At 42.3% G+C, this 18,222-nt stretch overlaps 1 protein-coding gene across 1 annotated transcript in view; it reads left to right on the top strand.

The window, feature by feature from the left end:
- LOC110958562 (solute carrier family 22 member 23) overlaps window positions 1–18,222 on the top strand; it is a 49,270-nt gene that overhangs the window by 24,181 nt on the left and 6,867 nt on the right. Inside the window, exons 4-7 of the mRNA XM_022205151.2 lie at window positions 12,150–12,336; window positions 12,597–12,724; window positions 13,520–13,622; window positions 13,845–14,071. Coding sequence (XP_022060843.1) covers window positions 12,150–12,336; window positions 12,597–12,724; window positions 13,520–13,622; window positions 13,845–14,071 — 645 coding nt within the window. The remainder of the gene's footprint in view (window positions 1–12,149; window positions 12,337–12,596; window positions 12,725–13,519; window positions 13,623–13,844; window positions 14,072–18,222) is intronic.

Here is an 18,222-nt window from a genome sequence, read left to right as displayed (position 1 = left end):
GACATGTCCTGGTCAAAAATAACTCCAAGATTCCTCACAGTAGTACTGGAGGCCAATGTGATGCCATCCAGAGTAACTATTTGCTTTGAAAGCGAGTTTCTAAGATGAAAATCACAGTTCCTCTCTGGGCACCCTGTCATCAGCTTTCTCCAGATCTACAAAGACACAATGCAGCTCCTTCTGACCTTCTCTGTACTTCTCTATCAACATCCTCAAAGCAAATATTGCATCTGTTGTACTCTTTCTTGGTATGAAACCATACTGCTGCTCACAGATGTTCACCTCTGCCCTTAGTCTAGCTTCAACTACTCTTTCCCATATCTTCATCGTGTGGCTCATCAGCTTTATTCCTCTGTAGTTGCCACAACTCTGCACATCTCCCTTGTTCTTAAAGATGGGCACCAGCACACTTCTCCTCCATTCCTCGGACATCTTCTCACTATCTAAGATCCTGTTGAACAACCCAGTCAGAAACTCTACTGCTACCTCTCCGAGACACTTCCATACCTCCACAGGTATATCATCAGGACCAAGTGCCTTTCCACTCTTCATCCTCTTCAATGCCCTCCTCACTTCATCCTTACTAATCTTTGCTACTGCCTGGTCCACAACAGTCACCTCTTCCACTCTTCATTCTCTCTCATTTTCCTCATTCATCAACTCTTCAAAGTACTCTTTCCATCTTCCCAGCACACTGTTGGCACCTGTCAACACACTTCCATCCTTATCCTTTATCACCCTAACCTGCTGCACGTCCTTCCCATCTCTGTCTGTCTGCCTTGCCAACCTATACAGGTCAGTCTCTCCCTCCTTACTGTCCAACCTAGCATACAAGTCATCGTAAGCCCCTTGTTTGGCCTTTGCCACCTCTACTTTCACCTTACGCTGCATCTCCCTGTACTCCTGTCTACTCTCTTCAGTCCTCTCAGTGTCCCACTTCTTCTTAGATAACCTCTTTCTCTGGATCCACTCCTGCACCTCCTCATTCCACCACCAAGTCTCCTTATCTCCTTTCCTTCCAGATGACACACCAAGTACTCTCCGACCTGTTTCCCTGATCACATTTGCTGTAGTTGTCCAGTCATCTGGAAGCACCTCCTGACCATCCAAAGCCTGTTTCAACTCTTTCCTGAAAGTCATACAACACTCTTCCTTTTTCAGCTTCCACCATTTGGTCCTCTGCTCTGCCTTTGCCCTCTTCATCTTCTTCACCACCAGGGTAATCCTACACACCACCATCCTATGCTGTCTGGCTACACTCTCACCTACCACTACTTTGCAGTCACTGATCTCCTTCAGATTACACCATCTACACAAGATGTAGTCTACCTTTGTGCTCCTACCTCCACTCTTATAGGTCACCCTATGTTCCTACCTCTTCTGGAAGAAAGTATTTACTACAGCCATTTCCATCCTTTTTGCAAAGTCAACCACCATCTGTCCTTCTGCGTTCCTCTCCTGGATACCAAACCTGCCCATGACCTCCTCATCATCTCTGTTTCCTGCACCAACTGGTCCATTGAAGTCTGTACCAATGACAACTCTCACTTCTAGGTATGCTCTGCATCACTTCATCAAGGTCCAACCAGAATTTGTCCTTCTCCTCCAGCTCATATCCTACCTGTGGAGCATACTCACTAACAACATTGAACATCACACCTTCGATTTCTAGCTTCAGGTTCATCACTCTATCTGACACTCTGTTTACCTCCAGGACATTCCTAACAAACTCCTCCTTCAAGATAACTCCTACTCCATTTCTCTTCCTATCTACACCATGATAGAACAACTTGAACCCTGCTCCTAGACTTCTAGCTTTACTACCTTTCCACCTTGTCTTCTGGACAAACAGTATGTCCACCTTCCTCCTCTGCATCATGTCAACCAGTTCTCTATCTTTTACTGTCATAGTTCCAACATTCAAAGTCCCTACTCTCAGTCCTAGACTCTTGGTGTATCTCTTCTCTCTCTTCCTACGAACGCACCTTCCTCCCCTCCTTCTTCGACCAACAGTCATCCATTTTCCACCGGCACCCTGTAGGTCGACAGCACCGATGGCGGTCGTTGTTAACCCGGGCCTCGACCGATCCGGTATGGAAGTCATACATTTGATTTGCATGTTTGATTTGGCCAAAGTTTTACGTCGGATGCCCTTCCTGACAAAACCCTCTGCATTTATCTGGGCTTGGAACCGGCACAATAAGACACTGGCTTGTGTCCCCTTGTGGCTACATTAGTACATTATCTGCCAACAAACTGTATTATGTAGTATTTAGCAGCTAAAGACACAGATATTTCCCTGAGGACAGAAACACAGTTCCAAAATGCATCTACTGGATGTGTAAACACGCAACTGTTTGCAAACAAGCTTGCCATATCAACTAAAGGAGAGATAATTTGTCAGTATCTTGTTTTTAGCCCAAAGTGGTCACAAATCGATTTTTGCCCTGACCTTTGAAAAACTTGAGCCTTTGATTGAAAAAATCATTAGGGGTTTCAGAATTTGACAAATTTAAAAAAATGCTTGGGCTGCACAGTGGCGTAGTGGTTAGCACTTTTGCCTTGCAGCAAGAAGATCCCCGGTTCAAATCCCAGGGTGGGCCTGGGATCTTTCTGCGTGGAGTTTGCATGTTCTCCCTGTGCATGCTTGGGTTTTCTCCGGGTACTCCGGCTTCCTCCCACAGTCCAAAAATATGCTGAGGTTAATTGATTACTCTAAATTGCATGTAGGTGTGAATGTGAGTGTTATTGTTTGTCTGTATATGTAGCCCTGTGACAGACTGGTGACCTGTCCAGGGTGTCCCCTGCCTTCACCCGAGTCAGCTGAGATAGGCTCCAGCACCCCCCGTGACCCTAGTGAGGATAAAGCGGTGTATAGAGAATGGATGGATGGAAAAAAATGCTTTTCATGGTGAAAGACTTTGAACTGGCAATTTGCTCACCAAGGCTTAACACTTGAACTAGACGGGATTGGAGATTTATGACTTGTACTGACAAACATCAGGTTTGACTTGAAAGCACCTAAAAGATTTTAGGGCAGTTGCAACATACTGCACCAGAAAAGTGGATTATTCTGTCACAGTCATTTAAGAAGTTTATACAGACATTTGGTTCGTTTTTCTCATAAACTGGGTCAACATTTCAAGCCATTGTACATGGTGTGAATCCCAGTAGACTTGCTGGAGCGACTGTAGCACACCACAGAATTTCCAGTGCCTCTTTCAAGCCTACAGGGGATGAGTGCTTGGCACTCAAAAGATTTTCACTGAATAAGGTTTACATGGGCCCAGACGAACGAGAATGCAGTTCCTTTTACAGCAGTGAAACAAGGTTAATATTGGTGCCTCTTCCTCTATGTCTCTGGTCCTCAGAGACTTGTAGGTAATGACAGAGACACTGAGTATAGACAGTACGTAACTCTGTGTGTGTGTGTGTGTGTGTGTGTATGTGAGTGAGTGAGTGTGTGTGTGTGTGTGTGTGTGTGTGTGTGTGTGTGTGTGTGTGTGTGTGTGTGTGTGTGTGTGTGTGTGTGCGTGCATGCGTGTGTGTGTGATCAGGTGGTGGCTATTGTTGTGGGGACCTAATGTCCCCACAACCATAGGAAAACCAAAAGAAATGTCATTTGTAAGGGCCTTATTTGGGTCCCCATGAGGGGAAACAGTGTTTTCTTGGCCATGTTGTTGTTACTGAAAAAAGTAAAAGTGCAAAACGTTTCTTTAGGGTTCGGCATCGTTTTGGTCTGGGTTAAGGTTAGGGTAAGGGTAAGGGTTAGGGGTTAGATATGAATGGGAGTCAATGGTAGATCCCCACAAGGATAGGAAAACACACGTGTGTGTGTGTGTGTGTGTGTGTGTGTGTGTGTGTGTGTGTGTGTGTGTGTGTGTGTGTGTGTGTGTGTGTGTGCGTGTGAATTGAAGGGGATGACTTATGCTGACTCAGTGGGGGAATAGTGCCGTCATGCTGTGCCCTTGTCAAACCTTCTAACTGTTTCCCATCCCTCCCTTTCTGTAGAGTCATCCCCTAAGGCTGCAAAAGAAGATTTTTTCATTATTCATTAATTCTATTTAGTCTACAAAATGACATAAATATGGTCCTCACAAGTTTGCAGACCCTGTGGAGTTGTAGTCAGTCGCTTTTTGGTCTGACCATCAGTCAATAGCATAAAACAGACAAAAGTAGAAGATCTGCCACATTGTAGCAGCATGGCTCATCAAGCCAATTTTATAGGTCAGTCTGACACCCCAAAACAACCAGTTTACTGCAGCATTAAGTAAAGCAAAGTCACAAATCTTCACTCTATAGAGGGTATTATTGTTTGAAAATAACTTTAGCTATTCAATCATTACCAAAAATGTTGTTCAATGTTCAACTAATCATTTTAGCCTTGATGTTAACACTTTGTGAAATTCAAGGACTCACGGGTCACAGAAGATGGACCAGTGACTTTGGTTATTTTATGGCATTTCCAGAAGTACAATCATATGATTGACAATCTGTGGGTTTAAGTGAAACAGCCACTGGATTAATTGCCATAAAAATGTGTACACATTCATTTTATATGTTTCTCTCAAGCTAAATTGTAATACATTATGCAATAATATAATTATGTTATCTTACGGGAATTGCATTGCTTGAGAGTTACACAGTAGGGATTTGCTCTTGTGCAAAATTAAAAACTAACAAATAAGATTGCCTGTATTTAAAATACAGGCACCATAGTAGGAACTCAAAGCAACAAAAGTCAGTATGCCTTTCATTACTGAGAATAAAATCTTAGATTTTTTTGAAGATGCCGTATTCCCACCTTTATGTTTTTATGACACACTGTCTTCCTTAACATGGAGGATACCAGATGTTCTGCTGTTCTTCAGAAAACAGTTTTTCCAGTTGCTCTTTACTCGAGGCTTCATGTAATTCTATTTATCTGCTGAAATTCTCTCTACTGTGTTCTGTTGGATTTAGGTCAGGTGGCATACTTGCCCAACATGCAACTCCATATCATCACACTCCCACCTCTGTGCTCTACTGTCAGGATAATGCTTTCACTGTTGTAGTCCTTCCAGTGTTTATCCCAGGATGCTTGAAATCATCTGAACCCAACAGACGGTCGATCACATCTGACCACTATTTATCAGATTTCTTTTCATGTCCTTTGCACTGTTTGAAATGTCTGAGCAGAAACTCCAATTTGCAATGATAACCCCTGGCTAGTCTAAAGCATTTCCAGAGGTACTGTGTGTAAGTAGTGCATTGTCTATGGCAAGGCTATTCAATTTATTTGGAACTGGAGCCAGTTCATGAAAGAAAAAACAAGGGGTCAGACAATATGAGTAATCACAGTAATCAAAAAAGAAATTGTAACACCGTACTGAAGAAATCAATATATTGTATTTTGTAACTGCTTAACAATGCACATTGTGATACACTCACACACATAGGCCCAAGGCATTGTTACATTTAAATTTTAAACAATGTTCAAAAATCTGACCAGGTGAGCAGTATCCAAGCCATATTAACAGACAATTAGAGAAATGCAATTAAACAAACTATAAGAAAACATGCACTGAATTATACATAACTTTACAGGTTGCTATCCTTTATATTTGAGATTGCACTCATTGAGCAACAAGCAACATCAAATTTAACTCCATCAACAACAGCAACAGCTAAGATAACAAAGCCTCCTGGCGACTTTTTTTGTCAAAGTGACTAGCGACAAATCTAGCGACTTTTTCTGGTGTTTTGGAGAATGACCGGAAAGCCGGTCAGTCCAGTAACCCAGCAGCACTCCCACTGTCTGATTAGAGGAGACCCATATCACTCTGCAGCCTGATGGCAGATGAATCGCACTTTCGCAAAGTCACTGCAGCTCCCATCCTGGCTTACAGAGGGGGATATAAATGAAAATGTTTCTTCACTATCATACTAAAATAAATCACTGTATTTAGCCTCTAGTTTAAAAACATATTTTGGGTGTTGTATACTCACTTTTTGTCTCTCCCACAATGTTATTCCTCTCTCCTACAATGTTGATTACAATTACATGCTAACAGGAAATGATTGAAATCAGGTGATGACATCATTTAGCGACTTCTAGCAACTTTTAGGAGAGCCAATAGCTACTTTCTTTACTGAGGAGTTGGCAACACCGAACCAGACCAGCATGCGACATGCGGTGTGTTTCCAGCTGCAAACCGGTGTGTTTACCCGGAGCGGATCACAGCTCATATGCATAAAGTAGACTGGACTTCTACTTTATGCAAATTCGATGCAACGTGTGGAGATCCCATGCATCTTGAAACTGTCCTCAAACTTCTAAACTAGCTGCCGGTGACCTAAAACAAGAACAGATTCACCTGCTGCACAGCTTATTTCTCGCCTCAAATGCTTTCCGAAATACTTTTCGCTGAAGTGTTTTCAAAATAAAAGAGAACGTTTGCGGCCGAGCCGTTGTGCTTATCTGATATGCCTGCCAGACTGTCATTCTCAAAATTCGGTCACGTGCCCACATAGTGGCCCGCTGTTGCTCGAGCGCCGTCACCTGACAATGTTGTGGTCCGCTAGTGACCGCCCCCCATCCTTGCGATTTTCAGATGCGGGACAATCGCATTTAGTGGACACGCACCTTTAGCTGTTTATTATGTTGTGTCAACTGCTGCACAATATAATGTGAATTGAAAACATTATAGTTTCTGCATTTATTGTTCAAGTATTTATCAGTAATACAGTGAAAATGAGAGGATATGTGAATATTTACTTTGCAAGTCGATTTTGGTGTGTGCCCTTAAATTTTCTGCTTGCGCTCCTAAAATTTTAAGTTAGGGGCCACTGTGCTCCTAGAAAAAAAAAGCTAGTTTGGAGCCCTGGGTATATAGCCAATGTGGCTCGGATTAATGGTACTATGACTTGTTCTATAACTCCTGATTGTTGCTGTAACTGTGTGTCCACTGATTTTTGGTTGTACTGCATCCTTTTCCATATATGCAAGTTTACCTATGATGATGGGGACAGGCACCTATCATTAGGAGCATCTTGCCATTGTCTTGCCTAAGTAGACATGGAGGGGAAGGGAATCACATCACCAACCTCACAATTAATGGACAACCCACTCTACCCTCTGAGCCATTGACAAAACTAAGTTCCAAGAGGAGCTGGTTTTGACAGTTTGCAGCATATTGAGGTGAAGGGTTTAGTTAGGGAAAATGGACTTATTCTTGTGATCTTAAAGACCTTTCGCCTCTCATCCGAGAGGCTTCTTCAGTTCTAAAACTAGTTTGGAGAGTCCCAGGTATAAGTTTTAGAACTGAAGAAGCCTCTCAGATGAGAGACGAAACATCTTCAAGATCACAAGAATAAGTCCAGTTGCCTGAACTAAACCCTTCACCTTAAGATGACCTGGATGACTGAGAACCTTCACAGACTTTGAAGCATATTGACTAAACACCTTTCCATGCAGGCATCACTAACTCACCAGTCTTTGTCAGACGTTAAATTCAATTCTTTATTTAATAGGAAGCCAGTGCCGGTACCTAAGAACAAGAGGAATATTTTCTCTCTTCTTGATGTTTGTCAGTATTTTAGTGGCAGCACTTTGGATGAGTTGCAGTACAGTAGTCCACTGTAGAGGTAATGAAAGCAGGACATAAGAAGAAATACTCAACTGTTCAACTTTGACACAAATCAGTTACTGAGAGGTGGGACAAATTTGAATCACTTGACCTTTCAGTGATTTTTTACAGCAATATACTCACCTCTGCTGTGCACTGCAGCTTTAGCGATCCCTTACTTTAATTTATCGCTTGCTACTTTCAAACCATTCCCAATATCCTCAGCTGTACTTGTGTTCAGTGCTAATTTCTAGCACACCAAACAACTTAGGTGCTGACATTAGCACTTAGCTAACAGGGCTCCTACTCTGGCTGTGGAGTAAACGACCTAAACAATTAACAGATAATGAAAGTCACTGGCAATTAGTTTTCTACTAATTGCCCTATTGACTACTCAGCTAATTCTTTCAGCACTCCATCTCTCCCTATTCCCAAATCCAGAGTACATCTCTCTTTCTGTCCCCAGCCATACATCCTAATTTTACACAAAAAGAGAGACTGTGATTCTCACTCTGAACTCATGCTGTTAGAAAGCCAATTGTCTCTCCACGCTGTTCTCCTGCCCCAGGCAAGGTTAGCCAGGTAGCAGCAGACAACAGAAACTGTGTGGTGGTGCTGCTGCTGTCAGCCATTTGTCATCAAAGATTAGTCTGCCCATAAGATCAGCTGCTTTTCAGCTCCTTCTCTTTGTTTTTAGTCTCCTTTTCTTCCATTATAGCTTTTGTTTTGCCAACCCACAGCAACTGTTCACTTGCAGATGTAAAGTCAGTGGAGAAGCTGCTTGGTAAAGGGAGGAGGAGCAAGGGGGAGGGGACAGGGGAGAAATGGGGAAAGGGTGGGCAGAGGTGGGGGATGGTGGTTTCACGGAGGGCGAGAGAACCACTTCAGCCCAGATGAGCGAAAGGGAAGAGAGGAGTGGAGGAGTGGGAGAGGGGATAATGTGTGTGTGTGTGTGTGTGTGTGTGTGTGTGTGTGTGTGTGTGTGTGTGTGTGTGTGTGTGTGTGTGTGTGTGTGTGTGTGTGTGTGTGTGTAGGGGGTGGGGGGTCGTCGAGCAGTGAGATAATCGGCACAAGGACAACCATTCTCCCACTCAGCTGGAACAAAAGGTCCTTGCCAGCATGTGTGTATAGATATCCCTGCAGAGTCAGCAGGATGGGACCTCTCCCCCAAGAGTTTGAGAGTGTTTTTTGTTTTGTGCATTAGGGATGCGTTGCCTTTGCCATAGTATGCATGATTTGTCTGGTCTGTGTGCAAGACCCTGTTTGATCTCACTGACGGCTGTGGATACAGGTACCACTGGGTGACAGTAGTGGGAAGTAACTCAGTACATACTAACAAGTACTTTATACTGTACTGCAGTTGAGAAGGCAGTATTGCATGTTTTCTTATCTTATCTACATTGCAGACTAGCAAATGAAAGTAATAGCATTCTTACTAAGTAGAAAGAATCTTTATCCAAACAGAAAACATTTGATAAATACAGTTACGTATACAACCAGCTACAAAATGTAAATCAATAATGTACTGTGTATAAAAATTTACCACTTAAAACTCATTGTTTTTTGACCACTTGGGGTCTGCAGAACAAGCTGTAAAAATAGCACAAATGATGACAGCACAGCCAGGTGCGGACCCCCACAGACTTGTGGATCTGGATAATATAACACCTATTGTGTTTCAGCTGCTGGGTACAGTGGGTTCGTGAAGGTTAGTCTGATGTAAACAGGCGTCTGTTGATATGTTTTCCAGGCTTAAAGACGGCAAAATGCTCAGCAGAGCAGAGTGAAACTGCAGAGCTGCATGATAATTCTCTTTATCTTTGTCACCACGATTGACATGTTTCGTGTAGGTCTAGTCATTTGACAGTACAATATTGTTTCCTACAGCTTTAAAATGATAAGTGCTGAAAACTAAAAACTTACCTGAGTCTATTAAAGTTACATATTTCAAAGTTGCTTCCATTGTCATAATCCCTTTCTGCAAATTTCCCCTTGTGGGATTAATAAAGGTTAAAGGATATTCTATTCCGATAGGAAGACAATACAAGGGGCAGACTCACTGTGTCACGAATCTCAAATAGAAAAATGTGGGAGACTTCTATAATGCCAGTGATGGTATCTGAATGATGTATACCCTTCCACTTCCCCCATGAAGTGTTGTCTGCTGAATACCATCCAAATCAGGAAACATCCACTCAATCATATTGTTGCACTGACACAAACACACAAACGGTGTTATAAAGCATGGTCAAAATATAACCTGTGGAAACAAACAGCTTTTTGCAAGGTATTTTCATGCAAAATCACAAACATTTAAAGCACTTTTTATCAGATTGGTTTTAATGTCCACTGAAAATGCAATCGCAGCTCTGTCTGTTCATTTAAATAGCCTCATCTTGTTGGCCCAAAACAATGGCAAAAACTGTTGAAATAACTCATCCAAAACACCAACATGTGCTTATAAGGACCTTAAATTGTACTCTCTAAGATAATGTCTGAGATCTGGGAATAGGGCATAAGTACTGAGAACACAGAGTAAGAGAAAATCTGGCATGTGAAAATGAAGCTCACAGCAATCTGTTACTTAAACATCCACTTCATTTTTATTAAACACTGGCCACGTTTACATGAGACCTTTAATTCCTCTTTAATTCGGAATTAAAGTTAATTCCACTTTAAAATCTCCTTGTAAACACTTAATTCCGAATTAAAAAGTTTATTCCGAATAAACTTAATTCCAAATAAACTGCCTGGTTTATTCCGATGTTAATTCCGAATAAACTAATTCCTGTGTACGTTCTATTCATGCATACAGCTAATTCTGCTTTAGTTAATTCCGGTCATTCTGCGCACGCTTGGCTGCTCACATAGCTATGTAGCGACGTACACGTTCTGCGACCTTACTGGCGCAAGCACATTCTTGCAACCTCAACAGAAAAGTAGTAGGCCATTGTCGAGTTGCTGTTTCAAAATGACAATAAAAAGCAAAGTGAAAAGTGTGCTTATTAGTTGTTCCTCCATGTTGCTGGGGAAAAGAAATGGAATTTGTTTTCTTCCGGTAAACATGGATACATCACGTCCACTCCCTGTCCAATCAGAATCCTTTCCAACACCCAAGTATTAAATTGGAATTAAGGAAGGGGAATAAATGTGCAATCCATGTAAACCTTAATTCGGAATTAATATTTCCATGTAAATGCGAAGCACAAACTTTAATTTCGAATGAGTTAATTCCGAATTAATAATTCTGAATTAAAAACGTGACCACTGTGTATGTCTTGCCTCACTAGTGGAAGTAACTTTGGTAAAGACAAAGACAAATCTATTCATAATCCAAAGAAATAGCCTACAAAACTTCAAAAATAAGACCCATTAGAGTGTATTAAAGTGGAAATGTTGTCCAGGTAAAACATTGGAAGTGGTGTTTGATGGTAAAGACAGAGAAATTTCTGCTTACATTAATGGGTGAGGGACAGATACATACAGTCTTTCTGGTTGAAGAGAAATAGCAGATGGGCAGGTCAGGGATTATGGGTCAGTGTAATTTCCTTCAACTGTCTTGCTTCCTGCGGCAAAGGTTTTTGGAGATTTTTAACTCTAAACATTTAAGTCTGGGGCAGAAGAGAAGAAGAAGGTAGAGGGATTTCCAGTAATATCTTTCATTTTTCATTCTCAGCCTCCTTGTGTTGTTTTACAACTAAATCATTTTTCTTTCTTTCTTTTATCTGGAAATATTAGTCATCTTTCTCTTTTTCTTCTTGCTGTCCTGTCCTCCTCCTTTCTCATTGTGCTTCTCTCTCTCTCTCTCTCTCTCTCTCTCTCTCTCTCTCTCTCTCTCTCTCTTCCTCTCTCTAGTCTTTATTGTTGTTCCTCTAGTGAGTCCACTGATGAATAGAGGGACTTTTTCGTATCCTTCTGAGGAAAAAGTAATTGGTATTCTGTCCGTACTCTTTCTACTTCCCTCCCGCAATCCCTTCTCCCCCCACCTCCCTCTTCTTCTACACAATAACAAGTGACAGTACAGTTTAATGACTCTCCCTCCTTCCTCCCCACTCCTCACCCACAATGGTCACCTTCAAAAAGACCTTGCCATATGGGCCAGGCCATCTGGACTGTACCATGTTACAGGCAGTAAGGGAGGACATGGGTGCCCAGTTGGGGGGAAATTAAGAGACGACAACAGCCAAACGCTCACAGAGCAGCTGAACCCTCTCAAAAGCCATGACGTGCATAAGTTCACAAAAAGGCCCGGTGTTAAACTAGTGCATTCTCAGGGGAAAGATCAGTAATAGGAGTCGTCAATAATTCAGAGAGGAGATTCAATAGTGACCTCACCATTAAACAAACGCACACATCACACTCTTTCAGGCCATTAAGGCTGCTGCTTAGTTTATGATGGTAATCACATTGTCAGACACATACAGACGCACACGGCTTATACATAATTTACTCATCCCTCCTTGTGCGTCAACATAATGAGTATCTATATTTTCCCTGAAACTAAATCTTGGTCTTTCTTCTCTCTCTGTCTCTTTACTTCAGGGATTGAGCTTTGTTTGCCAGGCTGGCGTTTTTCCATGACCATGGTGGCCAGTTTTCTGATGGTGGGCGGGCAGCTACTGATGCCAGGAGTGGCTGCTCTGTGCCGCAATTGGCCAAACCGGGATGACTGGCAGGTCCTGCAGATTGTCATAATCAGCCCTTTCGTTCTGATGCTGCCCTATGTGTGGTGAGTCCCACCCTCCAAGGAAATGCACAGTGAGGGGGGCAGATTCTTCTCTTGCTGAGCCAGGCGATGGCTTGTACAGTACACACTGCACTACACAGTACTATGCACAGTGTGCTTCGACAAACAAACAATGCTGTCTTTCTCCAGTTGTTTTTCTTCTTTCCTTTCTGCTTCTTTCTTGCTCTTGCAACATATTATGCTCTCATCCTTTGTCTGTTTCTCCATGTCCTTCCTATCCCTCTCTTTCTGTCACTCTGCAGGATTTTTCCCGAATCGCTGCGCTGGTTGCTGGCCACCCAGCACTACAGGCGATCCAAAGCCATGATGCTGCGCATTGCCAGGAAGAACCAGGTTGACATGACAACGGAGCCCAGCGGAGTTCTTACAGGTGAGGACAAATTCAGGAGGGACAGTAAACAAGATGAAAACTGCCAAATCCATTTTGCTACCAATGTTACACTTTCTGTGGCTTTATTCACCTCATTATGCAATTTATTTTGCATCATCATCTACAGTATGTTATGTTGCAGCTGCTCCTGCTGTCTGATGAAATGAACATGCAACCAATACAAAGACACTGACATGCATGCAACAACTCAAAGAGGTCTTTTTCAAAGGTGTCCAAGTTTTTAAGCATCACTTCCCAAACCATTCCTATGATGAAAGGCGATTGCAAACAAAAAAAGACATCACACCAGATCATCAGAGGGTTTTCACTGGACAATCAGTTAAGTCTGACTAAAATCAGTCAGTAACAATTATTTTCCACTATTAATGAAGACACTGCTCTCTTAGTCACTTTTATATCTCACATCATATTATAAAGTCAGAAATCATGGAAAATACCCATCAAGAGTACTGAAAGCTCAAGTTGACGCTTAATTATCTAGCAATTGAGTGGTCCCCAAAGATTTAACACATTGGTGATTTTCTTCTCTTACATCACTCCTTTCCCTGCCACCCTCCCTTCCTCCCCTGTGCTGGTGTTTGATTCATTGCCTCTGCCTCTCCCAGTGGCCTGGCAGACAGATAGACGATGAGAGGGGGAAGAGTGATGTCCTATATCTGTCTAAAAGCCCCACAGCACTTTAGCTTCTCTATGCTAAAGTTCCCTTAGCAGCCAGCCACTCATTACCTTCTGAAAGGAAAGGTCTCAAGGTGTGCGTTTCATGTTTCCTACCAGAGCTGGAGCAGGAGCTGCACAAGAAACCCCAAAGGACCTGCATTGTCAAGATGATGAGCACCAGGAACCTGTGGAAAAACATTGTAGTGCTGTGTGTCAACTCGTAAGTGTGTTGCATTTGTGGCTGGGCTTGTACAGTTTCTTTGCTAATCAAAGCCAACATCCCTTGTGTTGAGAGCATGACTTACACATGAGCTCGTCCCCAGAGAGAAACGAAGACATGTATGTGAGTGTAAGCCTCAGTCCCCCCGTGGCAGAAGCATGTCAAAGGTACCACCTCCCTGGCCGCTTTCTTATTCTTTGTTTATGTGTTTTTATTGTGCAGTCTCACAGGTTATGGGATTCACCACTGCTTCGCCCGTAGTATGATGGACCCCGAGGCACAGCCAACTGCTTTGTGTCACGCTGACTATTACACCATGGCTGGCATCGCCGTGGCAACGTGCCTGGCGCTTTGCCCCGCGGTGGGATTGATGGGTCGGCGTGGAGGGCTGCTCACCTTCATGATCATAACAGCCCTGGCATCACTACTCCAGCTGGGTTTACTGAACTGTAAGTAATCACATACAGATTGTTAGTGAAGTCTTTGGTCATTTCAGTGTGGCAACAGATTCAGAATTTTCCCTCACATCTTTCTGTGATCTAGTTGTTTGATAGGTCTTTGTACGCATTTGATGGCTTCAGAATAAAATGATAACTCAGTGAAGCATAGGAAAAAAAACTTGATTATTCTCAGGATGGATGTGGATGCAGGCAGCTGCGGATGTGCTTGCACTGTATACTGCAATCATGATGCACAGACACACTCCACACATGCACACCAGAAAACATGACAGCAAAGAGAAACATATTTTCTTTCTTGTGTCTGGTAGAACAACATGAAACTGCTTAATGAGAATAGAAGGGAGGGTGTGAATAAAAGAATTTATATTTATGTTCTTGTGTATGTGCTGTTGGTGCACCTGTGTAATAAGAAAAGCACTCAGAGAACAGAACTCTGCCAAGGCTGTTCAGTTGTTTGATTTCCGACGGATGAAATCTTTAAAAAATTAGTGGACAGCAGCTTTCTGTTTGTAGTAGGATCGTAATCATGTGATCGTCAGCAGGCAGCTGACGTAGTGTTCACTTGTAGTCAGTGATCACAGCCAAAATCTAATCACTTGGTCCTTATGTAATTTCTCACCTTCTCTGAAAATTTCATCCAAGTCTGTTAATCCGTTTTTGAGTAATGGTGCTAACAGACAGACAGACAGACAGACAGACAGACCAATGCGATCGTCACATAACTCCGTGGAGTTCTCCTCCTTGGCGGAGTTATAATGCAATGTAATATAAAGACATTTAGGTCTTGTAGACAATAGTTTAACTCACAGGGTATAGATTGTGGGTCTCTCATCTCATGCCGCTCTCCTCTCTTTGCGTTATCTGCATGTTACCATTTTTGAAATTTCCTTTGTTATAGAACAACAGCAACTTTTAAGCAGTAACCTACACTCTGAAAAACAAAAGCTTTGATGAAGATTTGGCTCATAGAATAAGGCAGGTCTGCTTGGTCCATTCAATAAATCAGGCATTAAATGAAAAATTCCTCTAACTCTATATTGCAGAGGGTACCATCACTGCATCCTGGGCTTAGCATGGCCTAACACAATTGTGATTTGTTTCAAAAGCTACAAAACTATTAGTTGTTAGGATGATGTTTATAATGCACAATATGTATCTCTTTTACAAGAGCAAATGTTTCAAGCATGAGGAAAAACTGCAAACATATCTCTGGTCTGTAGAGGGGAATGGCTGTGGAAGTTATAGTAAAATGTAACTTTTAAAAAATAGCCAATATTAATAACAATCATCCAGTTACCTACTGTAATTCAACCTTGATTATACTCTAACATGTATACACAGGGACAGCTGCAGACAACACAACTGTGTAGTTTTTGTTCCTGCTATGCTCTTGCTGTCATGTACCCTACTGCCCCTGTAGCATAGACACATGGAAATGTGTGGATGTGGATGTATAGCACAGACATTATGTCTCCTCTTATACAGTTTTTTTATATTGCTAACACGCATTGGTTGAAACTGAAGTCACATGTTCAAAACTCTTAACACAGTCTACAAAACAGAAGTCCATGTGTTTCAAACTGTGAATCACTTTCCATTGCTTTCACACAAAATGCATTCAGTGACCACAGCCACCAAAATTCATGAACTCTTTACTCAGTTACTAGTTCACCACCTGCAAAACACTATGCTTTTACATATCAAAATACTGACAATAATAATAATAAAAAAATATGTAATTCCAAACACAGCTGAATGGAGTTGTCAGCTGAAAACCAATTCAGGTGATCTGTGTTTGGCCTCATCTGAAACCATGTTAAAGGAGACACTCAAAAAAGTTCTACCCACAGTGCATCACAAGAGAAGACATGAGATGTGACGTGGATGAAAACATGTGACCAAATGCAGACGACAGGGTGTGAATGTTACAGTATACATTTGTTGTTGGTTTTTGAGTTTTATCTCTTGATTTCTATTCTGCCCCCTGAATTCTGAGATTCTGCATTTTTTGTTGCTTTCAGTAAACTTTTTATTTTTTGTAAGATCCCAAAGTACCGATGCGAAGGTGTTGCTTCCCTGACTGATCGCAGACAGGGGGCAGCTGGTTGCCTGCCTCTTGACGTGTTGCTGTGATAAAAGAATGGAGGAGGCACACACGTTGAGCTGACGTTAGCTTCACAACAGGAAGGTTTATTCTTCTCTGAATAACCAATATTACAATGACAGTAATTTAATTCAACTCATTTCTTGAAATACCGGGCTTTGCAAAAGTTCTGTTACACTCGGTTTCGTGATCTTTAGAGACGTTTACATGTCGGAGTGAAAAATTCCATTAAATAAACTGAAAGTTCTACCTTATAGGCAGGTGTCCTTAATACAATTTTTTTCTCTGGTGAAGTTGTATCAAGATGGAAGTCAAAAGAGTTGAGATATCTGCTCTCCTTTGTGCTGAACATCAGCCGGATGACCGTCCACAGAGTTGCGGAGAGGCTAAAGAATGGTGAAGATCTTTCAGGTCTTCACCATTCTTGAAAGATCACTGAAAGATCTTCACCATTCTTGAGCCTCTCTGCGACTCTGTGGACGGTCATCCGGCTGATGTTCAGCTGCTTGGCTCTGTCAGACTTGTTGTGACTTGTAAATCCGTTCGGAGGAAAGAGGCACGGATTGGACAGTATAATAGTATGTCCTGCCTCTGACAGGTTTGTTTTTAGCCAATCGCGGGATCTTCACAACGAGCGGAGCCAATTGGTAGATTAAACTCTTACCAAAACCCGTAGGTAAAAAAGCACAGACATCTTTACCATCCAGAAATGCGCAAAGCGCCTCTCGTTGTTCTTCCTTCAAAGAAGCGATAGGAGATTCAGCTAAAACTGACTTAATAGCAGCATCTACACGATCGTTGTCCTCCCTTGCCATGTTTGTTTTGATCTACTGGCGCTTGGTGTCGTCTTCACACCCGGATATCCCGCCCCACACACGAATACTGCTGCATGATTGGCCCGTGCCAACTTGGCTCTGTACGAACAGTGAATGCGGGAGCGGAGCAAGATGGTTTCTTGAGAGATTTGTGAACTCACAAATATCGTGAGAAATCAACTTGCTGGCAAGGTTACAATTTGTGTGCTTCCTCTATTCTTTATCACAGGTCAATAAACGTGCTTAAAATGAGTGTACATTGCAGACTTTAAGAGTAGAAAATGTCCCTAATTAAAGAGTTTGCACAAGGTAGTAAAGGAAACGGTTTGTGAAGAGAATTGTGTGTAAGAAAGGATTTATGGTCGTTCGCTAATCGCGCTAATGCTAACAAACCTGACGAGTGTGGAATCGTGTGTGGGAAAAGCTAATCCAGTACAGTAAATTATGTAGCTAAATGCACATTTATGATATATAATGGCAACACCAGAAATGATATGTTGTAAAGTTTCATGCTGAATTATTGTCAGTTGTTTATTATAGAAATTTTTGCAAATTTATTAAAAAAGAAAAACTGAAATATCACATGGTCATAAGTATTCAGACCCTTTGCAGCGACATTCATATTTAACTCACATGCTGTCCATTTCTTCTGATCCTCCTTGAGATGGTTCTGCTTCTTTATTGGAGACCAGCTGTGTTTAATTAAATTGATTGGACTTGATTAGGAAAGGCACACACCTGTCTATATAAGACCTTACAGCTCACAGTGCATGTCAGAGCAAATGAGAATCATGAGGTCGAAGGAACTGCCCAAGGAGCTCAGAGACAGAATTGTGGCAAGGCACAGATCTGGCCAAGGTTACAAAAGAATTTCTGCAGCACTCAAGGTTCCTAAGAGCACAGTGGCCTCCATAATCCTCAAATGGAAGAAGTTTGGGACGACCACAGCTCTTCCTAGACCTGGCCGTCCAGCCAAACTGAGCAATGGTGGGAGAAGAGCCTTGGTGAGAGAGGTAAAGAAGAACCCAAAGATCACTGTGGCTGAGCTCCAGAGATGCAGTCGGGAGACAGGAGAAAGTTTCACAAAGTCAACTATCACTGCAGCCCTCCACCAGTAGGGGCTTTATGGCAGAGTGGCCCGATGGAAGCCTCTCCTCAGTGCAAGAAACATGAAAGCCTGCATAGAGTTTGCCAAAAAACACATGAAGGACTCCCAGACT

The sequence above is a fragment of the Acanthochromis polyacanthus genome, chromosome 4 (genome assembly GCF_021347895.1).
Source record: "Acanthochromis polyacanthus isolate Apoly-LR-REF ecotype Palm Island chromosome 4, KAUST_Apoly_ChrSc, whole genome shotgun sequence".
NCBI lineage: Eukaryota > Metazoa > Chordata > Actinopteri > Pomacentridae > Acanthochromis > Acanthochromis polyacanthus.
This window is presented reverse-complemented; position numbering and strand designations above follow the sequence as displayed.